Source organism: Bos indicus x Bos taurus, chromosome 23 (assembly GCF_003369695.1).
Source record: "Bos indicus x Bos taurus breed Angus x Brahman F1 hybrid chromosome 23, Bos_hybrid_MaternalHap_v2.0, whole genome shotgun sequence".
Classification (NCBI taxonomy): domain Eukaryota; kingdom Metazoa; phylum Chordata; class Mammalia; order Artiodactyla; family Bovidae; genus Bos; species Bos indicus x Bos taurus.
The window spans coordinates 17936069-17957866 of NC_040098.1; the positions used below are offsets into that span (position 1 = coordinate 17936069).

At 55.5% G+C, this 21798-nt stretch overlaps 3 protein-coding genes and 1 non-coding gene across 8 annotated transcripts in view; 2 read left to right on the top strand and 2 right to left on the bottom strand.

Annotated features, from left to right (window-relative positions):
• TTBK1 (tau tubulin kinase 1) overlaps positions 1–6610 on the top strand; it is a 41876-nt gene extending 35266 nt beyond the window's left edge. For both annotated transcript variants that reach the window (XM_027524402.1, XM_027524403.1), the window contains 2 exons: positions 835–2387; positions 3269–6610. In XM_027524402.1, coding sequence (XP_027380203.1) covers positions 835–2387; positions 3269–3659 — 1944 coding nt within the window. In that variant the 3' untranslated portion in view covers positions 3660–6610. The remainder of the gene's footprint in view (positions 1–834; positions 2388–3268) is intronic.
• A 3751-nt stretch (positions 6611–10361) lies between these two features.
• Positions 10362–16886, top strand: SLC22A7 (solute carrier family 22 member 7). Of its 2 annotated transcripts, XM_027525242.1 has the most exons (10): positions 10363–10869; positions 11519–11622; positions 11735–11889; positions 12013–12181; positions 13199–13322; positions 13651–13760; positions 14233–14447; positions 14629–14737; positions 15467–15673; positions 16070–16886. In XM_027525242.1, exons 1-10 carry the CDS (start codon positions 10474–10476, stop codon positions 16122–16124), a joined length of 1644 nt encoding a protein of 547 aa, XP_027381043.1. In that variant the 5' UTR covers positions 10363–10473; the 3' UTR covers positions 16125–16886. The 2 variants fall into 2 exon arrangements, with proteins under 2 accessions (XP_027381044.1, XP_027381043.1); XM_027525243.1 differs by lacking the exon at positions 15467–15673 and having other exon boundaries at positions 10362–10869.
• CRIP3 (cysteine rich protein 3) lies at positions 16834–20068 on the bottom strand. Of its 3 annotated transcripts, XM_027525244.1 has the most exons (8): positions 19638–20068; positions 19282–19376; positions 18803–18860; positions 18575–18706; positions 17723–17794; positions 17535–17629; positions 17390–17447; positions 16834–17223 (listed from the first exon to the last, which is right to left on the bottom strand). In XM_027525244.1, the coding sequence occupies exons 1-8, from the start codon at positions 19678–19680 to the stop codon at positions 17162–17164; spliced, it is 615 nt and encodes a 204-aa protein (XP_027381045.1). In that variant the 5' UTR covers positions 19681–20068; the 3' UTR covers positions 16834–17161. The 3 variants fall into 3 exon arrangements, with proteins under 3 accessions (XP_027381045.1, XP_027381046.1, XP_027381047.1); XM_027525245.1 differs by lacking the exon at positions 17723–17794; XM_027525246.1 differs by lacking the exon at positions 17390–17447.
• A 666-nt stretch (positions 20069–20734) lies between these two features.
• LOC113882344 lies at positions 20735–20841 on the bottom strand. Its single transcript, XR_003508353.1, has one exon. It is a non-coding gene; the product is annotated as a U6 spliceosomal RNA (small nuclear RNA).
• Between the last annotated feature and the right edge of the window lie 957 nt (positions 20842–21798).

Genomic DNA, 21798 nt, shown 5'->3' on the forward strand with positions numbered 1-21798 from the left:
GAAGACATAGCAGTGGAGGCCCTGGTAAGATGCTCAGGTCTTTTGAGTCTGGAAGGAAGAAGGCTCAGGGGAGATGTGGTAAGAGTCTAGAAAACCAAGAACATGCCATCGCATGGCCAAGGACTCTGCCCAAAACTTCCAAGGGACACAAGTAATCAAGTGAAAAGGAACTGTCTTTCATAGGCTGGCTGTGACTTTCTGGAGAAGTGTAGACTCAAAATGCACCTACAGAGGGCTGAAAACTTCCTGGCTGACAGGCAGGTGGGAACAGAGCTGGAGCTCCAGGGACCCAGCCTGTACTTCACAGGGTGGAGGATGGCCCAAACTTTGCCCGGACAGGTTCTGGTGGCCCTGCAGCCAACTCCCTGGCTACAGAGGAACTATACTCTGTGAGGAGGCAGTGAGGGCAACCCAGACATTTGCTGCTCCTCTCTGGACTTAAGGAAGGGTTGATCTATATGGTGGCTATGATAGCTTGCAGTTGTCATTTTCTTCTGTTGACTTAACTACAGTTGGCTCTGGGTTTCAGGGTACACGTAGGATACAGGAGAGGAGTAGGGGTAAAGGGGAGACTGGGAGATGGAAAAGCCACCGGGATAAAGGCCTGGGACTTCCAGGGGACCTGGAGCATGGAAACAATCATCAGAGATTTATTGAGCAGCTACTAGGTCCCAGGGACCAGCCTAGGCTCCGGGGATGGAACAATGAACAAAACAAGCCTCCGTGCCTGCTCTAGTGGAACTCACACTCTGGTGGGCCTCCAAGACTGGGGGTGCAGTCAGGCCCAGGAGCAGGGCAGTGACCTCAGTGGGTCCCTGTGTATGCCCCTTGCAGGTATTCTCTGTGGCACCCCCGTTTGAGGTGAACGGTCTCCCACGAGCTGTGCCCCTGAGCCTGCCCTACCAGGACTTCAAGAAGGATCTCTCCGATTACCGAGAACGGGCTCGGCTGCTCAACAGGGTCCGGAGGGTGGGCTTCTCGCACATGCTACTCACACCCCCCCAGGTCCCACTGGCTCCTGCTCAGCCTCAAACAAATGGGAAGGAGGAAGAGGAGGAGGAGGAGGAGGAGGAAGAGGAAGAAGAGGAGGAAGAGGAGGAGGAAGAAGAGGATGAGGAGGAGGAAGATGAGGAGGAGGAGGAGGAGGAGGAGGAGGAGGCAGTGGCCCTGGGGGAGGTTCTGGGGCCACACAGCGGCTCCAGCAGTGAGGGCAGCGAGAGGAGCACAGACCGGAGCCAGGAGGGTGCGCCTTCCACGCTGCTGGCTGACGACCAGAAAGAGTCCAGGGGCCGGGCCTCGATGGCTGACGGGGACCTAGAGCCTGAGGAGGGCTCCAAAACGCTGGTGCTCGTCTCCCCTGGTGACATGAAGAAGTCGCCCGTCACTGCCGACCTGGCCCCCGACCCCGACCTGGGCACTATGGCCGTCCTCACCCCACAGCAGGAGCGGCCCCAGCCCACTGGCAGCCAGCTGGATGTGTCAGAGCCAGGCACCCTGTCCTCCGTCCTCAAGTCCGAGCCCAAGCCCCCCGGGCCTGGGGCAGGGCCAGGGACAGGAGCAGTGGCCATGGGGGCAGGGGGAGCGGCAGTCACCTCCTCACCCTTCACCAAAGTTGAGAGGACCTTTGTGCACATTGCGGAGAAAACCCACCTCAATGTCATGTCTTCCGGTGGACAAGCCTCCCGGTCTGAGGAGCTCAGCTCTGGGGGTGAGCTGGGCCTGGAGGTGACCTCTGATGGGAGGGTGGCGGAGGAAGGGGCCTCCGCACACCTAGAGAACGGCATTGCCCTGTCAGGGCTGGAGAGCTGTGTCCCGTCAGCACCCCCGGGGAGTGGCCCCTTGGAGGTGACCGCAGACTCACTGCCCAACGGCCCAGCCCTGGCTGATGGGCCTGCCCCCGTGTCCCTGCTGGAGCCAGGCCCCGAAAAACTGGCCACCATCTCTCCTAGTCGCCACGCTGTGCCAGGCCCTCGCCCCAGGAGCCGAATCCCTGTCCTGCTGTCTGAGGAGGACACAGGCTCGGAGCCCTCCGGCTCACTGTCGGCCAAAGAGCGGTGGGGCAAGAGGGCCCGACCGCAGCAAGACCTGGCGCGGCTGGTGATGGAAAAGAGGCAGGGCCGCCTGCTACTGCGCCTGGCCTCTGGGGCCTCGTCTTCTTCCAGCGAGGAGCAACGCCGTGCCTCTGAGACTCTCTCAGGCACAGGCTCCGAGGAGGACACGCCTGCCTCCGAGCCTGCAGTGCCCAAGAAAGCCGGGCGGGCAGCTGCCACCCGGAGCCGGATCCCCCGCCCCATTAGCGTCCGCATGCCCACGCCTGCCACAGCCCAGCAGCCCCCCGACAGACCCCAAGATGCGGCCCCAGCATCTGACACAGCCATCACCAGCAGGTGAGAAACCGCTGCCAGTCCCCGGGGCGGGGGTGGGGGGGGTGGAGGGCGGTGGGGGGGGTGGAGGGCGGTGGGGGGGGTGGAGGGCGGTGGGGGGGTGGAGGGCGGTGGGGGGGGTGGAGGGCGGTGGGGGGGGTGGAGGGCGGTGGGGGGGGGTGGGGGGGTGGAGGGCGGTGGGGGGGGTGGGGGGGTGGAGGGCGGTGGGGGGGGGTGGGGGGTGGAGGGCGGTGGGGGGGGGGTGGGGGGGTGGAGGGCGGTGGGGGGGGTGGGGGGTGGAGGGCGGTGGGGGGGTGGGGGGTGGCAGAGGCTTTCTCCAGGGGAGGCTTTTCTGGAGGCAAGGGATACTGATAATTCAGCGACACCTCCCCAACCAAGTCTCTCTTCTGACTTGGGTCCCAGCCCTGGCACTGGGCTCAAAGGAGTGTCTGGAGGGATGTCAAGGAGGCAGGCTTGGGAAAGGTTGATGGGGGATATTGGGGTCCACATACAGTCTCTGGTGTGCCACCGGGCATTTGAGGCTCAAAGATAAAGGCTAGAATAGTTGGGAGAAAACATGACCCGTATTAATATAAGCACGAGTATATAATACAGTAGAATGTAAAGATGAAACATCAGAGAAAGCATGCAGCAAGCTCTTTTGTTAGCAGCCCGGGTCGGGGGTGGGGGGGATGGGGTGGGGGAGGGTGACCCTTAGAGGCCCCGTCCTGGAGGACGGGGCACCACGCCTCAGTTTGTTTGCCTCGGTTTGATCGTCTTTGCTAAGGTCTCATCCTCAGGCTCATCCACCTCTGAGGATGCACGACTCCGGGGCTCAGTGCCCAGGGAGATTCTGAAACTGTCTCTCCTTTTGTTTCTTTGCCCTCCTCTCGCATCTTCCACAGGCTCCAGCTGCAGAAGCCCCCAGGGACGGCCATTGCTGCTGACCTCCGTCCCAAACAGCCCTCCGGCCGAGGCCCGGGCCCCGGGCGAGCCCCAGCCGGCACCAGGCCCCCAGCTCCGCGTAGTCCGGGCCTCCCTGCCTCCTCCGCGCACCATCCCAGCGCGTCCCCACGGAGCCGGTCCTTGTCCCGAAAAGAGAGCCCCTCCCCTTCGCACCAGGCCCGCCCTGGGCCCGCCCCACTCCGGGGCGCCCCGCAGGCCCGGGCGCAGCCTGAAGGCACCCCCTCCCCTTTGGGGGGCCCCAAGAAAGGACCCAGAGGGAAAGTCCAGACTCAGCGCGCAGCAACCAAAGGCCGGGCGGGGGTCGCGGAGAGTCGGGCGGGGGCCAGATAATGATGCGCGCGGCTCTCTGCGGCCCCCCACCCTCACCCCGGCCCCCCACCCGCAGCCGGCCACACTGAAACAGCTCCCAGCACAGCCTTAGGCGCCTCACGCGCGCCACCCGTGCACCCAGCTTCCCGCCTGCACCCGCGAGGACGCGCGCCAGCACACGCAGCGACCACCCGCCAGCCCTGCCAATCGGGGCACCGGGCCCGGGGGAGCGCCCGCCTCCCCATCCTTCCCCTTCTCCGCCTCTCCTCCTGCTGCCCTTCAGGTGGGACAGGCTCACCCTCCGCCCCGGGGAAGGCTCAGCGACTTTTCACCAAGGACTCCACTAATGGGGACCCCTGCTCACCCACCAGGCCTCTGCTGTCCCCCATGCCCCACTAGGGAACTCTGCTTACACATCCTGCGGCGTCTTTCCCTCCTCCTGACCCTCTTCCAGCCAAAGTCCCCCCTCCTACTGCCCCCCTTTTTGGAAAGGCAGCCTCAAATTCCAGAAATGGAGGCTCCAGCCTCCCACTAGGGGCTAATCCCACCATCCCCTGGGAGCTCAGGTGGTTGGAAAGACCTCTTCTCAGCTGCCAGACTGGAGTTGGAGAGGTGAGACCTAGGAGCCATTGGTCTACTCAGGTGTGAGGGGGCAGATCTGACCTGCCCCAGAGTCAGCACTGTCCTTGACACCCCTGTGGGAAGTAGTGGGCAGGTGATGGGAGAAGGGTGCTCCCTCGCACCTCTAGGGTACAATGACCCCCTTCCCCTAAGTTTGTGTGGGAACCATCAAGTGTGCGGGGGCTGCTTTCCTGGGCAAGTGTTTCCCAGTGGGAAGTTGCGGGGTGGGGCAGGGGGAGCAGGGCTTTAAAAAATGTTTCACCCCTTCCCGTGGTCCCCTGATCTAGTGCTCAGGACCCCTCACCATCAGGAATTCCTTCTTGCCATCTAACCTCAATCTTGCCTACTGCAGTTTCAGCCAACTTCTCTCTCTCCTGAATTCAATGGGGGTGGAGAATGACTGGTTATCATCTTCTCTGCCCTGGCCCTTTGGAGATTCAGGAACCCAGTTCTGGCTGCATCACCCTCTCTGTCCTCCTGGCTCTGGAGAGTGGACTGGATCAGACCATCATCTCCCCCGCCGGAGAGAGAGCAGAAATAGGCAGACAGACTGACAGCTGGCCCCTGGACTCGAGGCAGAAAGGCCCTTCTCACTTCTGGACTGTACGTTTCTATGATGGGTCCAGCCCCAGTGCCCTCCACCTCCAGCTCACCCTTCAGCCTGTCCCCTCTTATCCTAATCCAGCCCATGCAGCTGAGCAGTCCCTGCAGAGGGCGAGGCCTACGCTGCTCCATGAATGGATATGGGGCCTCCTCCTGGGTCTGGCTCCTGCATAGCTCATCCCCACTCATCATCAGCCTCAACTGCCTACATATGGGCCAAGGGGCTGCAGAGGGGATAGTCAACCCTGCCCATTTGGGACAGGTCCCCTGCGTTCTTCCTCCATCCTCGGCACCCACAGCTTCTGTCCTCTGGCATGGCCCCTCTGTTCTTCCCTGGGTCACAGAGAGCAGGGCAAGACAACCCGGGGAAGAGGAATAAAGGCCCCAGCCTGCCCTAGTGGTCTGGCAGCATCCAGCCTCCATCACTTAGAAGGATGCCCGTGAGGAAATCGGCCCCGAGAGAAGCCTGGTGGCACCAGCTGAAGCCCCTGATGGAGTGTTGGCAGGCTTGGGCTGCTGCTTCTATGCCAAGGTGGTGGCTTCTCTGCAGACCAGCCCAGGGGAGGACTCCAGGGTGAATGGCCTTCAAGGTTCACCCTTCACTGACGCAGAAGCTCCCAGAACACTCAGGAAACCTCTCCAGACAGAGCCCTCTTTGTCAACCCGAGACCCATCCCAAGGCCTCTACTGCCCTCTGGGTCCAGCAGAGGGGGTGGAGGAGGGGCCACGCCTTCCCACCTAGAGCTTCTTCGAATGACAATCAGCTCGTGCCAGGTGGGGACCAGGGCATGACCCCTGGTGCCCAGGTCCTGGGCCTGCTCCTTGCCACCAACCGAACCGTGAATGTAGGGCCCCCCAGCCTCACCCCTGCCCCAGGACCAACAACACCCTGGTTTGGTGTTGGGAGGAAAAAGGGGGCGGCCTGAGAGAGCCCCAAACCCATCCCACACTCTAGCTTCACCCAGCACTCGAGCTGGGCAGAGACACAAAACCCTGTCTGCCCTTGGGATTCCGGACCTCCCTAGGGCTCCCAACTGACCTCAGGCCTCTGCGTCATTGAATGTCACCGAGGTAGGGGAGGAGGGGATGGGGCAAGTGTGTGGGGGAGCTAGGGTACTGACTCTGCCCCTCCCCGCCCCCCTCGGAAGGGTCTAGGGCAGAGGAAAACACACCTTCCAGTGCCCCCACCTCCCACTGCAGTCTCCTCCCGCTTGGGCACCCATTCCTGCCCACCAAGCCCTCCCAGTCCTGAGCCCCTTCTCTATAAAAGAGTGTCACACCACCACCACACCCTCCAGCATTTCCCCATCGCCACAGCCTGTGTCACTGGCTCAGATGCAGGTCTGCTCACCCCAGAACATGCCTCCCCTCCCCAGCGCACTGTGCACGAAGAGGGTGCAGGTGAGGAGCTGTGCCCCCAATATGTGGGCTGCCCCCTTCCCAGCTCCTCGCAGGGGCCTGGCTTGCACAGTCTTCTCAGCTGGGGTGGGGTCAGGGGGAATCAGCCCTGGTGAGCATGGGGTGAGGGGCAGGGAGTTGCCCTTCCCCTCCCTGGGGAAGCTACTGAAGAATGTTTACATGCCAAACAGAATGTAACACCCTCTCCACCCCTCCTAGTCACTGCATGGCCTCTGCCCACCTTGCACCTGTCCATCCCCACCCCAGCACCCTGGAAGCCGCTGTCATGATTAGATCGGGTCTCGGAAGGGAAGTAGCCATCACACCATTAAAAAGCCTGTGGACCTTTCTTTCTGTTGGCTTGGACTCTTTTTCCTTTGGGGGATAGGACAAAGCCCAGGCCTTGGGGCTGGGAGTAGGCAGAGGGGAGAGAGCAGACTGGTGGGAATGTGAGGAGGGACTGTCCTGGAGGTTGGTTGTCTACAGAAGAGGACACGGAAGCTCAGGGTGCATACAGGTGATTTGGGCAGGGTCACACGGGTGGAAGGGAATGGCCCTGCTGTCTCTGATAGCAAAGCTCGGGCTCTCTCTGCTCCCCTGGCTCCAAGAGACTTTTAAGTCTAGCTTTGTGCAGAGAGGGAGGGGGGAAGAATTTTCATTGCCCCCAAGTTAACAGACAAAAGCACAAGTGTTTGGAAAACCAGAAAGTACAGCAGCTTATAGGCAAAGAAGAATAATGGTCATTATTCTAGCAAAATCTATGAAAATCACAAATGAACAGAGCCTCTGACCCAGCATCTCCACTCCTATAAATGTATCTTTAAGGATATACCTGTAAACTCACAAAATTATATATATGTCCTAAGTAATTCATGGCAGCATCCTTTGAGCTCCACAAAGCCTCATCTGCAATTCCAAAAGCCAGAAAGTTCTGAAAACTGACATCCCATTAGATCAGCATCAACTCATTTGATATAGAAACCTGATAAGACCATTTATAGTCTTTATTAATTCCACTTTACCATACATATTTGCAGTGAAGTATTAATGTGTTTGATTATGGGATGCAGCTTTAGGTCCTATTGGGGTGTTTCCCAACATATGGACTATACATTGAGTTGCCTTTCTAACTCTAAATGTATTCTGAATTCTAAAAGATTTTCAATTGTTTGGATCAGAGACTGTAAACCTGTAAAAAGCAAGCGCTGAGAAACAATCTAAATGTCCCTTTTATTGGGGCCTGTTAGTAGAGCGTGATGTCATGGGGTGCTGTGAAGCTCTGCCATGAATGAGGGGGCTTTTTGTATCTAGTAAAAGGACTGTGTGTGTAATGTCCACCTATTTAGATGAGTTACAGGCCTCTGGTTGCTTTGGGAGGCCAGGGGGGTGGGGGGAGGGAGGCTGCAGTGGAGTGTACTTGCTATATTTTCTGCATTTTGGACCCGAGGTTCAGTATGTGTGAATCTTTCACCTAGACAATACATAAACAACTTCTGTCCCAGGGCAGACTCCCAGCACTGCCTGGGATCCGAGGGAAAAGGACGCAGGCTTTGATGTCCTGCTCTCCCTCTGAGAAGACCACCCCACCACAGCTCTGACATCCCAGAGCCTGTGTAACCATCTCCTGTTTCTTTCTTTTGACATGATCTAAGGGAGCTCTAGGGCCTGATTCACCCCCACATGCTTTTACCTTCCTTCTTGTTCAAAAATGTCAAAAGCAGGTCATGTTTGTAATAAACAGGCAAGTGCTAAAAGCACGTAAAATAAAACACAAAAGGCTCCCATCCACAAACATGACCATCTAGAGGCAATCCTTGTGAATCCCTTGGTGTGTACCATCTCAGACCTTCTAGGTTTATAATAACAGCACTCTTTCCATATGTATTTCTTATAAATGGAGGAGTATATTATACCTACTATTCTGAAACACGATTTTTACACCCAACATCTTAAAACACAGATCTTCCTTGTTTTTAGTATATCATAGAATTGCACAACCAGTCATCACAATCAAAGTTAGAATATTTCCATCAGCCCCAGAAAGAAACGCCATACTTCTCAACAGTCACTCCCATTTCTCCCCAGCCCCTCAAGCCCGAGGCAACCACTAGTCTATCTTCTGTGTCTGTATCATTTGCCTATTTTGGACATTGCATATCATTGGAATTTCACCATATGTGGCTCTTTGTGACTGCCTTCCTTACACAGCACATTTCCAGGGTTCTCACCCGTGTTTAGATCTTATCAGTACTTCATTCCTTTTTAAGGCTGAATGATAGTCTGTTGTAGGGATAGACCACATTTTGTTTATCCATTCATCAACTGATACACTTTGGGCTGCCTCTACCTTTTGGCTACTGTGATTATTTCCTTAATATTTGTTTATTTATTTATGTCAGGTCTTAGTTGTAACACACAGGATCTTTAAGCTGTGGCGTGTGAGCCCTTAGTTGCATGTTGTGGGATCTTAGCTGTAGCATATGGAATCTAGTTCCCTGACCAGGGATCAAACTCGGACTCCCTTCATTGGGAACATGGAGTCTTAGCCATTGGACCACCAGGGAAGTCTCTGATAAAGGGTTTTAAACAGACATTACCCTGTCCGATCTGTGTTTTAAAATGTTCATTCCAGTGGGTGTGTCGGGGCAGGGGAGGGGGTGGGTTGGGGTAGGGGGTGGGGGCGGTTTGAGAGGGGTGAGACTGGAGCCAGTGGGAGGGGCTTGTATCACTTGTTTTAACCCTCCTGCCAGATTGCATGTTCACTGAGGGCAGGGACTGTGGCAGAGGCATCTTTCTACCTTACAAAATGCTGAGGTTGCATTAGAGACTCAACAGCTCTTGTTAATACTACTATCACTTCCCATCATCACCACCAAATCACTCCCAAGTCTACTAGCATCACCAGTAACACACACCATATCAACAATGTACCTCTTTCCCCAGAGCTTTCTCAGGAAGTCCAGCCTAGCTCAGACTGGACCATTTCCAGCTCAGCAGCTTGGGTTAAAGACTGGGGCCAGAGTCAGGGGTCCAGGTCTTCTCTCTGCTGCTGAGTCAGTGGCTGGTGACCCCAGCCAGAGGTGTTCTCAGCCTCCCAAATTGTTTTCCCTATCTATTCAAAGTGGGGGCTAGATTAAATGAAAGATTTAAAAAAAAATTTTTTTTAGCTTAAGCCCTTGAGAAGCTTATTTGCTTAGAAATCTAGAGCCCTTGGAATATGATGCGACAATCTCCCAGCTTTGCCAACCTGGTAGAATCTGATCAGAATGAGTCTGACATTGCTGGCTTCCACTGTGCTTTCGTGGCAAGGGCCATGAATGAGAACTGAGTGGGGAGATCAGACAAATTCTGAGTCTTAGGCATTCACTGCAGGCAACTATGCTAGGACCCTGGCAAACTCCTTCCTTCCCTACCACCACGGGGTAATCTGGGAAGCTCCTGAAATAGAGTCAGAGGGCAGGCAGATGGGACGGTGTGTATGGGAAGAGACCCTGAGTGAAAAAATGAAAGGGTGATGGGTCTGGGATCCCCAGGTCAGCCAGACTGTCTGGTGCGGTTTCAGGTGTGTTTCTGCCTGGGACATACTCTCCAGGTAGGAGTACAGGAAGGCCTTGTGTTCCCTTCCTGTGTACAGGAAAGGTTCTCAGCCGGAAGAACCCTTCACCTGGTTAGGACCTAGATCTCGGTCTTGCATCCCGAGCTGCCGGCCAGGCTGTGGCTACAAATAGACACAGATGAACTAAGGCTTCATAGGACAAAGGGCATCCAGGGAGAGCTGGCACTGTGCTCCAGGGGACTTCTCCTTTTAGTGACCCTTGGAAGCACTGCTCACCAAGGGGCTAGGGCCTCATCTCCCACACACCCAGCTACCCCCTGGCAGCTCAAGGTTACCCCACTTGGTCCTTGAGCACCAATATGTAAGTCACAGAGCCACAATGTCAGTGACTTCTGAGTGGATGGCAGCCCCTCCCGCCTCTTCCCCTCCTCCCCCGGGGAACTAAGCCAGACAGGCAGGGATCCCTGGAGACCTGGGTGGCCTGGGAGGGCCCCATCCTGGGCCAGCCCCTGAGGGCTGGATTCTGACTGAAGGCTCTCTGCTCATCAGTCTGTCTCTCCCGCCTCCAGAGTCCAAGGGTTCAAGTGGTGGGTGGTTTGAGCTGTGCTGGGCACTGTAGAGGGAGTCGGCGCAGGAGAAGGTTGGTGGGTAAGCAGCATGGGATTCGAGGAGCTGCTAGACAAGGTGGGCGGCTTTGGGCCCTTCCAGCTGCGGAATGTGGCCCTGCTGGCCCTGCCCCGGGTGCTGCTGCCCATGCACTTCCTCCTGCCCATCTTCCTGGCTGCTGTGCCGGCCCACCGCTGTGCCCTGCCTGGGGTCCCGGACAACTTCAGCAACGAGGATGCATGGCTGGAGGCCCACCTGCCCCGGGAGCCTGATGGCAGGCTCAGCGCCTGCCTCCGCTTCACCCATCCGCAGGCCCTCCCCAACAGCACGTTGTGGGGAGAGGGGCAGAACTCTGGGGAGCAACCAGAGGGCGAGCCCTCCACAGTGCCCTGTCCTCAGGGCTGGGAGTACAACCACTCGGAATTCTCCTCCACCATTGCAACCGAGGTACCCGAGCTGGGAGGTTGGGGGACATGTGAGTGAATGGGTCTGCCATTGCCTTGGGTGATTACCATGTGGGCATTAGATACATTACTTTACCTTTGAGAGTCTCCGTTTACCAATCTGTAGATGGGGTCTATAACTTTAAAGCACTGAGTTTAGTTCCTGGCTTGTGGTAAAGGCCCTGTGTGAGAACTGCTATTACCACTTGGGAAGTGATTAGGGTAAGGGAGGGGTAAGTTGGCTCCAGGGAGCTGGGGCAGAGATTTGAGAAGGGTTTTTCTGTTCTAAAAGGTGGAAAAACAATAGAAGACTCCTTCTCTCCCTTTTTTTTTCCAGGCCCCAGGTCTAGGATTTATATAATTCATCTGGAGGATGGAGGAGGTGGGGGACAGTCTGTCTGGGAAGGAGCAGAACTCTTGTCGTCATAGTCAAGGCCTTCCATGGGAAAAAACTGAGGTTGCAGGACTGCAGTGGGGGGCAAAGCTTTCCACCCCCAAGCTGGAGGGAATAGTTGGGGACTTATTATCTTACATGGAGGTACCAGGATGGCACAGTTGACCTCAGAAAGCGCCAGGGTCTGGGAGAAGAGGGATTGGTACCAGCTGGAAGGGGCCTATGCCCATAGGAGGCCCCTCCCTGCCTATTCCTGCAGTGGGACCTTGTGTGTGAGCAGAAAGGCCTGAACAAAGCCATTTCCACCTTCTTCTTCGCCGGTGTGCTGGTGGGGGCCGTGGTCTATGGATACCTGTCTGACAGGTGGGGTGAGGTAGAGGGGCCAATACAGAGTGGGGTGGGGAACCCTCTTCCACTAACTGTGGTATGGGACTTCCCGTCTACAGGGTGCTGACCCTGCGTGACCCCTGTGCAGGTTTGGGCGGCGCCGCCTGCTGCTGGTGGCCTACGTGAGCTCCCTGGCACTGGGCCTGGCGTCTGCAGCCTCGGTCAGCTACATCATGTTTGCCATCACTCGAACCCTCACTGGCATGGCTTTGGCTGGCTTCACCATCATTGTGATGCCACTGGGTAAGGCACGCAAAGAATGGATAGGACCTAGAGGACAGGAAGGAAGCAGCAGTCAAAGGTGAGACTGAGCCCATCTGGCCCTTGCTAACTGTCTTCCTGCCTCCAACCCCTGCCCTGGCCCAGAACTGGAGTGGCTGGACGTGAGACACCGGACTGTGGCAGGTGTCCTGAGCAGCACCTTCTGGACAGGGGGTGTGATGCTGTTGGCACTGATCGGCTACCTGATACGGGATTGGCGGTGGCTCCTGCTGACTGTCACCCTGCCTTGTGTCCCAGGCATCCTTACCCTCTGGTGAGACTTGTGGGCAGTTGGGGAGTGGGAGATACAGAAGCCAGAGACAGAATGAATCACTTCCCAGGTGTCTCAGAGGTAAAGAATCTGCCTGCCAATGCAGGAGACACGGGTTTGCTCCCTGGGTCAGGAAGATTCCCTGGAGGAGGAAATGGCAGCCCACTCCAGTATTCTTGCCTGGAGAATCCCATGTACAGAGGAGCCTGGTGGGCTACAGTCCATGGGGTTGCAAAGAGTCAGACACAGCCGAGCGACTAAACACACACGCATGGACGAGATTTGAAAGAGAAACTGAGAGATGAAGAGAAATAGTCAGTGACCAAGAGAGAGAAAGAGAGACAAACATCGGTATAAAGAGGATGGCATCAGGCATGTTAAGCAGAGAAAGAGAGAACAAAATATAGATAGAGATGGAATGACAGGGGCAGAACCACTGAGAGATAGTGAGACCAGGACTGAAAGGCAGATTCAGAGGCACAGACAGAGCGACAGGGGGGATGGGGATGGAGAGATAGAGTGAAGCACAAACAGGCTGGTGCCCGGGACGAGTGGGGCTGGGGGCAAAGCCAGCACAGGAGTCCAGACAGGAGGGTGAGAGGCTGGATGAGGTGGCCATTTCACTGCCTCCCCCAAATGAACTGGTTTTGGATGATCCCTCTGGGTATGTCTGTGTATCTGTCTCTCTTTCATCCTATGCCCTCCTGGTCACCTGTGGGAGAAGTGATAGCTAGTGCTGGGGGCTGAGGTTTTGGGAGTGAGACCAATTCATTTGAGCAGAGCAGGGAATTCCAGGCTGTGGGGTACTTAGACCTGGGCAAAGAAGAGTGCGCAGAGGTGGCTATGAAATTGGGCCTTAACGGATGAATAGTTCATCAGATGAGGAGGGCTTGGGAAGGGAACATGTTCCAGGCTGAGGGTACTGTGTGGGGAAGAGCCTGGAGGCGGACAGGTGTGCCCAGGAGGGAGATGTGGCTTAGGGCGGTGACTCTGACTGAAGGGCCTCCTCCTGTCCCCCAGGTGGGTGCCTGAATCTGCCCGCTGGCTTCTGACCCAGGGCCGTGTGGAAGAGGCCCACAGGTACCTGCTCCGCTGTGCCAGGCTCAATGGGCCGCCTGTGGGTGAGGACAGCCTGAGCCGGGAGGTGAGAGTGAATGCATGATGTGCTTGTGTGCAAGTGCATGTTTGTGTGTGAGCGTGGGGGTCAGCAGGTTGTGTCAAGGGTCCCCTTCCTGGGGTCCACACTGTGCAAGAAAAGCTCCTGGACCCCCGTAGAACATCCCAAACTCTTCAGGATGTCCTACTGGCCCTGGTGGGCCACACCCTTTGCTCAGGGCCCACCCTACTCAGCTCCCACCGGCATCCCCTCCCCACCTACTGCAGCAGAGGACAGAGATCCAGGGAGAACAAGGTACCTTGCTCAGGCCTCACAGCCAACTCTGGCATCACAAACCCTCCTCCTCTCCCACCAGGCCCTGAACAAAGTAGCTGCCGCGGAGCGGATGGTCCGAAGACCCTCGTATTTAGACCTGTTCCGGACACCACGGCTGCGATACATCTCACTGTGCTGCATGGTGGTGTGGTGAGGGAGCCTGACCTGGGCCAGGCGGGGTGGGGGAGGGGCGGGCTCCAGCTGGTGCTGAGTGTGAGAGGACACGGGACAAGTGAAACTGTAACTGCGGGTGTCGGGAGGGTCAGCTTCTGGAGGGATTGGACTCTGGAAGGTCAGGATGGAGCCGGCGTCAGAGATATGCGGGTCAAATGCAAGCTCTGCTGCTTCCTTACTGTAAGCCCTTGGACAGGTAGGTCACTTAGCACCCTGAGCCTCAGTGCTTCTGCTGTACGACAGGACGCTATTAGTTCCTATCTCACGGGGTTGTTGTGAAGATTAGGTAAAGGCGTTTGGGCCACCAGAAGAGATTATGGGGACTGGGAAGGTCATGGGCAGTGGGCTCCGAAGGTGGGGAGAGATGGTCCCTCTGAAAGGCCTAAGGCTCCTGAGAGGACAATGGGGCGCGAAGGAGGACCCCTGAGCGGCATCGCGACCCCCTCAGGTTTGGAGTGAACTTCTCTTACTACGGCGTGAGCCTGGACTTGTCAGGACTAGGCCTGAACGTGTACCTGACACAGCTGGTGTTCGGGGCCGTGGAGCTGCCCTCCAAGCTGCTGGTCTATCTGTCGGTGCGCCACGCGGGACGCCGCCTCACGATGGCGGGAACGCTGCTTGGCGCCGCGCTCGCCGTGGGCCTCAGGATACTGGTGTCCCCCGGTGAGCCCCGCCCATTCCCGTAGGCCCCGCCCCCTGGCCGAGAACCCGCCCCATCCCATCCCGGAAGCCCCGACTCAAGGCCAGTTAAGTCCCGCCCTCTCCCGAGACTGCACCTCCTATCCTGGGAGAACCTCGGTTATCCGGCAAGGCCGGCTCACTGCCTGAACCCCTTTCCCTCCAGAGATGAAGTCCTGGAGCACTGCCCTGGCGGTGATGGGGAAAGCTTTTTCTGAAGCTGCCTTCACCACTGCCTACCTGTTCACGTCGGAGTTGTACCCTACCGTCCTCAGGTGAGGGGTCCCAGACAAGCCACCTGGAGGGAGGGCTTGTTAGTCACATCTCTTACTAACATCCTAGACACGTACACTGTACCCCGGTCCCTGTCATCCATTCCTTACAGACCTAATCTGAACCGTCTGAGTTTGTCTAAATCTGGGAAGAGGTGGGGCATTTAATCTTTACAAAGTGAACCTGAGCAAAGTCAGACAACTTCTCTGGGGCTCCTTTAAAAGAAAACAGTCGCAGAAGGCCCCATCTGTCCAACCCATCCCATCCTACTCACCACAGCCTAAGCAGAGCTGCCCTTGGGGGGTTGTCTCTGGACATAAGGCTCTTCTTTCAGGTAGCTATTGACAGGTGGAGAGGAGGTGGGCAGACAGCTGGGCATGTTCAGAAAGCCCTCTGTCTTCTCTAGCACAGCAGTCTGTTCCAGCTGCTGACCTCTTCCTTTCACACCATCCTCTCCCCATCCTCTTTCTAATGACTTCTTTATTTTCCTTCTGCAGTACCTGATTGGTACTATCAGAACAGGAGCCCATCCTCCTGTGGGTGCTGGCTTGGGGGCCCCTGGGCTTGGGCGGGTGGTGGGTGGGAAGACCACCTGAAAGAATCCCCAGTATTCGTAGCTGTCTGGGGAGAAGGGGGCAACAGGGCCTGCCAGCCCAGAAGGGGAGCCCCGTGAGGCATGACTGCAAGTAATTTCAGGTACCAGCCCTCTCCTCCGTCCTTTTTCTGAACAGACAGACGGGGATGGGGTTGACTGCACTGGTGGGCCGGCTAGGGGGGTCTTTGGCCCCACTGGCAGCCTTGCTGGATGGAGTATGGCTGTCATTGCCCAAGCTCGCTTATGGGGGGATCGCCCTGCTGGCTGCCTGCACTGCCCTCCTGCTACCAGAGACAAAGCAGGCACAGTTGCCAGAGACCATCCAAGATGTGGAGAGGAAGAGGTGTGTGCACAGGACTGTCTCTGTGTGAGCACGTGCATGTGGGTATGGGTGCCCAGGTCCCTGACATCTTAGATAAGATTCAGAGAGGGAGCCATGTCAGCACATGTGTATCCAGTCATGTATGCGAGTGTGCATGGGAGCATGACCTGAGGTGTGTATAAAAGTGTCCATGAGTCCATACCTGTGTGTGTGTCCAGGAAGAAGAGGATGTGTACACACACTCAGGTACGCCTACATGTCAGGGATGTGTCAGGCATGTGTGGGAGTCACTTGTGGGAGTGCATGTGTTTGCATGTCAAGAGCTGGGGGGAGCCCCAGGCCAGCCCTCAGGGGCAGGCTGGGGTGGTTGGCTGAGAGGCTAAACCCCACCATTGCTCATGACTCCTTCCTCCCCAGTGCCCCATCCAGTCTTCAGGAGGAAGAGATGCCCATGAAGCAGGTCCAGGACTGAGTGGTATTGAGGGCAGGCCCTCTACAGAAGTTCTGCAGCAGGGGCTAAGAGAACAGAAGGGCAGGCCCTGGGACTGGGGCTGGGGACAGCGAGCCCCCTGCCTGGGGCTGCAGTTGCTCTCTCTGTTCTCATCCAGCCTGACTATTTGGCCTCCAGTAACACAGCAGCTTCCCAGAATGCAGTGGGCTGCTGGAGAAGTCTAGTGCCCCTCTCATGGCTGGGAGGATTTTGTAAATACAGGTGCCCCTGGAGCTGTGGGATAAGCTCTGGATGAAAAGCCACTGAGTCTGGCCCTGGGTTCTGGTCCCAGCTTTGTTACTGACTTCTGGGTGACCTTGGGCTTGTGACTTTCCCTTTCTGGTCATCTCTCAAATGGATAATGAAGCCTCTTAGCAGACCTCACCACAGGATCTATCTCCTCTCATGCTCAAATGAGATGCTAAGGTGCTTCTTCTAGACATGGTGCTAAAGAAATAACTGTCCTATGATACTTCTGGTACCAGTAGGGCTGGTGGGCATGCTGTCCACTGTGTGGGGCTGGGGCTGCCTGGTGCCAGAGCCAGGGAGCCAGGAGAACAGAGCCCTTTGTTCCTGTGGCTGACTTTGCTACCTCCCAGGCACTCTGCAGGCTAATGCACCCCCTCACCCCTACACTCCCCACCCTGCAACCCACTGTCTAGGCCTCATGTCTAAAGAAGAATTGAAGGCATGGGAGCCAACATTTTATTGGAGAAGCAAAAATAAACACATGTTTTATGAGTACCTTGAAGTTACAGAATTTGCTGGGTCAAGCGATTGGAAAGACCAAGAGGCTACCCTTAAAGTGAGGTGGCCTGTGTCCTCTGACCAGATAGGAATGGAAGAAGGAGGAGTTGGCAGAGAAAGTCTAGACTCTGGTCTACCATGGAGCCTAGGCCCAGGCCGCCAGAATCCCACCTTCTCCCACTCTCATGGGACTAGAAAATTCTGTAGCTTCCATTGGACCATGGAGGGGTTGATGGAAGACCCGGGTTAGTGTGACCTCTCCTGTGAGTATTTCATTTAGATTTTATCTCCACGGGGTCATAGATGTAGCAGCCCACATCACCAATGTTCACACCTGAAGGAGAGAACCCCATCACCAAGGGCCTTGGGGTTGGGGGTTGCTGGGCTGAAGGCTGGAGGGAACTGGGAGGGGCCTGCAGTGTGTTTGACCACAGGGGAAATTGTCCACACAGACCCACATGCCATACTTCAGGCCCAGTGTCTGGGGTGGGGCTGCCCACCTTTGGGGCCAAACAGGTAGCCATAGCAGGGAATGTGGCAGTAGGGGGCGCCGTCATGCTGGGACACAGAGAAAAAGAGAGACGTCTCAGCTTGGCTCTTTTTCAGCCTCCCTCCAGCATAGTCACCCACCCCTGCCCTGCTCACCTCAGCGTGACTCCCAGCAGTTAGGGTCTTCCGGCACCGCTGGCACCTCAGACAGGGTCGGTGCCAATTTCTGCCCAAAGACATCACCGTCTCAGCTGGTGGAGGAGAGGTGGTAGTTCCAGGGACAGAACAGGAAGACCCACTTGCCTGGCACCACCGCCTTCCCCTAGCTTTCTGTTGTCACTTACCAAAATAGACGGGTTCCTCACAGCCTGGGCACAACGAGGTCTCCCCAGTGAATGTCTTCATGTGGGGAGGGCCTTTAAGAGGAAGAGGCCCCCAGCTAGGGCTAAGGTGGGAGCCAAGCCTAATCAGGGCCCATCAGCCCTGGCTTGTATATGGCACTGTCCTCTTCCAAAAGCCAGGCTCATCCCACAGCCTCCCACCCACATGGACATGAGCCTGCTTTTCTCAGGCAGAGCTGAGTCCCCTCTGACTCCATCTCCTGCCTCATCCCTGTCTGCAAGAGGGACCACCTGCTTCCTTCTCATCCTCCCAGGGCCTCAGGTGCCCACCAGCCCAACTCTGTCAGCAACCCAATCCTCAGGAAACCTGAGCTGATACAGGAGCTGGCCAGGGCAGGGGTGTCAGGTGTTGGGGAGCACAGTGTCACTGTCCACTCAGGGGATGAAGGAACAGGGAGAGAGAGAAATGAAAGAATGTGAGGGGCCGACCCATCTCAGTGACCCTTCACACTAGGTTATTCCTTCCATGGCCCTGAACTGGGAGAGGCCTGAGTTCTAGGCCAGCTTTGCCTCTGATTAGCTGTGTGACTGCACAAGTTCACTTGCCCTCTACAGACCATAGTTTCCTCACCTGTAAAGTGGGGGTGATAATGCCATCTGCCCAGTTTACCTCTTACTCAGCAGCTGACATGAGGAAATATCAGAAAAGGAGCCACGGAGAAGACTTTGCCGTGAACAAGTTGTAGGCATGTGAAGCGGAGGACTAGGTGGAATACTGCCACCTGGTCCCACCTCCTGTTCCATCCTGGGGAAGGGTCAGGAGGAGTTCCTTGGCTGGGGCCCAATCTCACTTACTTTTCTTGCCCTGAGGGAGGCCAGTCCTGGGCCTGGGGGGGCTGAAGCTGCTGGGGCTAAGGTGAGTGATGCTGGCAGGTGTGGGAGTGGGAGGTTTGTAGAGGTAGGAGCCCACACCACCAATGTTCACCCCTGCAGAGAGAAGAGGGGAGGTCAAGCTTGAGTCTCCAGCTCCCAGCCACACAGAGGGTTCTGCTATTCCCTGGCCCTTTCCAAACTGGTACTTACCTCTGGGTCCAAAGAGAGCCCCATAGCATGGTTTGTGGCAATACGGCCTTCCGTTGTGCTAGGTACAAGCAGAGGGAAGAGGACTGCTTAGGGCCCAACAGGACCTCTCCTGTGCCCCACAGGCTTTCCCCCAAGACAGCTGCCAGGTGTGGCTGTCTACTGGCCTGGACTGGAGGGAATGGGAGGAGTGAGGGGTAAGCTGGCATGCCAGAATTGCCACAGTGGCCAGGGAAAAAGGGAAAGAGCAGGTCAGGAAGCACAGCTGCTTCCCTCCCCTACCCCATAAAAGCCACAGGATCTATCAGGACAATTCAGGCTCCCCACATCCTGGCTCATATGGTGCCTATTGAGTAGGTGATCTTGGGAGTTGGCTACTGAGGCTGCCTTTGGTGGGCAGATGGGACTGAAACGGGGCAGGGGGGCTGGTATCTCAGGGATAATGAACAGATACAGAGCTGTGTGCACTAGCCAGGCCTCACCTCTGCATGCCCTCCTGGGGACAGGACGCTGTGGCAGTGCTCACATTTCAGGCAGAATGGGTGCCAGTTCTTGCCCAGGGAGCTCACTTTCTCTGCTGTGGAGGACAAGGTGGAATCGGGCAGAGGGGAGCCAGGCCAAGCTGAAGGCGCCCTCCTTTCCCCTCTTCTTCCCGCCCACCCTGGCTCCTAGAGGCGAGGGGGAGTGTCTCCGGGAGGCCAGCTCCATCCCGCCCGAGTGCCCTGCGCCCCACAGGTGGAAAGAGGGTCCGGAACTGGTCGCCAGCTCCTTGCATCCTCAGGGAACCCAGTAGCTCTCACTTGCCCCGTCTTCTCCCCTTTCTCCACCCAGGCCTCACCAAAGAAAACGGGTTGCTGACAACGCGGGCAGGTCCAGCTCATGGCTCCGCTCTGAGCTGCAGGGGCCGTACAGTGTAGAGGCGAGTCAGCCTTGGCTCAGTTCCCGCCCCCTCTGCTGGCCCCGCCCACGGCTTGGCCCCGAGCCTCTTAGGGCGGAATCTGCTGCTTCTTGGTTCCAATCGGCCGGCAGAAATTTAGACCACTCCACCTGGGGAACGCAGGAGACTTTTACTTCCAACTACTGTCTAGGACCAGTGGACAGGAGAGAAGGCCCTGAGGCTAGACTGGGAGGGGACGGAGTAATGAGGACGCCTGGAAAGGTGGCGATAGTTTCTGGTTGGTAAAGAGGGGAAAACTGTTCACAGTGTTGCTGCTGCTACTGCTGCTAAGTCGCTTCAGTCGTGTCCGACTCTGTGCGACCCCATAGACGGCAGCCCACCAGGCTCCCCCGTCCCTGGGATTCTCCAGGCAAGAATACTGGAGTGGGTTGCCATCTCCTTCTCCAATGCATGAAAGTGAAAAGTAAAAGTGAAGTCGCTCAGTTGTGTCCGATTCTTAGCGACCCCATGGATTGCAGCCCACCAGGCTCCTCCGACCATGGGATTTTCCAGGCAAGAGTACTGGAGTGGGCTGCCATTGCCTTCTCAGTGTAGAGGCCAGGAAAACACTATTATTGCCCCGAAGTTAGGCATTCTTTGAAATGGTTTAATTTCGCCTCTCTAGTAGCAGATGGTTGAGAACGGAATCCGGAGCTCATCTCTGTTGAGCAAATTACTCAACTTACTTAACTTTCCTTCAGGCAAATTACTTAACTTTCCTCTGCCTCCATTCTTTTTTTTTTTTTTAACTGGAAGATAATTGCTATACAATATTGTGTTGGTTGCTGCCATAAATCACTATGAATCAGCCGTAGGGTAGGTATACACATGCCCCCTCCCTCTTGAACCTCCCCCCACAACCTCCCACCCCCATCCCATACCTCTGAGCTATCACGGAGCACCGGATCTGAATCCCTGCCTCATCCAGCAAATTTCCACTGGCTATCTAAGTTTACATACAGTAATATAAATGTTTCAATGCTACTCTTTCAATTTGTAAAAATATGGAATGGTTCTCCAATTTGCGTGTCATCCTTGCACAGGGGCCATACTAATCTTCTCTGTATCGTTCCAATTTTAGTGTTTGTGCTGCCAAAGTGAGCACCTGCCTCCATTCTTATCTGTACAATGAGTAGTGAAATAAATTTCTCCCTCATAGGATTGTGGTGAGAATTACATAAGTTAATACGTGCAAAGTCCTCAAACAGCACCTGGCACCTAAATGCTATTAAGTGATAACTATCATTATGATAGATCCCATAATGAATTCAAAACTCTTAGTTTGGAAGCCCCAAGACATGGTTTGCTCAGAAAATTATAATGCTTATTAAATTTAAAAGTATATTTCAAACAACAATTACATATTCCTAATTTACTTTAACATGTTTTAATATTTGTTAAAAGTAGTCCAGCAATGCTTCAAAGGACATTTCAAAAAAATATAAACCCATAAAATGAGAGAAAGTATTTGCAAACATATATCTGATAAGGATCTTGTAATCAGAAAAAAAGGACTTTTATGACCTAACAGACTGGTTCCAAATAGGAAAAGGAGTACGTAAAGGCTGTATATTGTCACCCTGCTTATTTAACTTATATGCAGAGTGCATCATGAGAAATACTGGGCTGGAAGAAGCACACACTGGAGTCAAGATTGCCAGGAGAAATATCAATAACCTCAGCTATGCAGATGATACCACCCTTATGGCAGAAAGTGAAGAGAACTAAAAAGCCTCTTGATGAAAGTGAAAGAGGAGAGTGAAAAAGTTGGCTTAAAGCTCAACATTCAGAAAACGAAGATCATGGCATCTGGTCCCATCACTTCATGGTTTTTATAGATGGGGAAACAGTGGAAATAGTGGCAGACTTTATTTTGGGGGGCTCCAAAATCACTGCAGATGTTGATTGCAGTCATGAAATTAAAAGACACTTACTCCTTGGAAGGAAAGTTATGACCAACCTAGACAGCATATTCAAAAACAGAGACATTACTTTGCCAACAAAGGTCCATCTAGTCAAGGCTATGGTTTTTCCAGTGGTCATGTATGGATGTGAGAGTTGG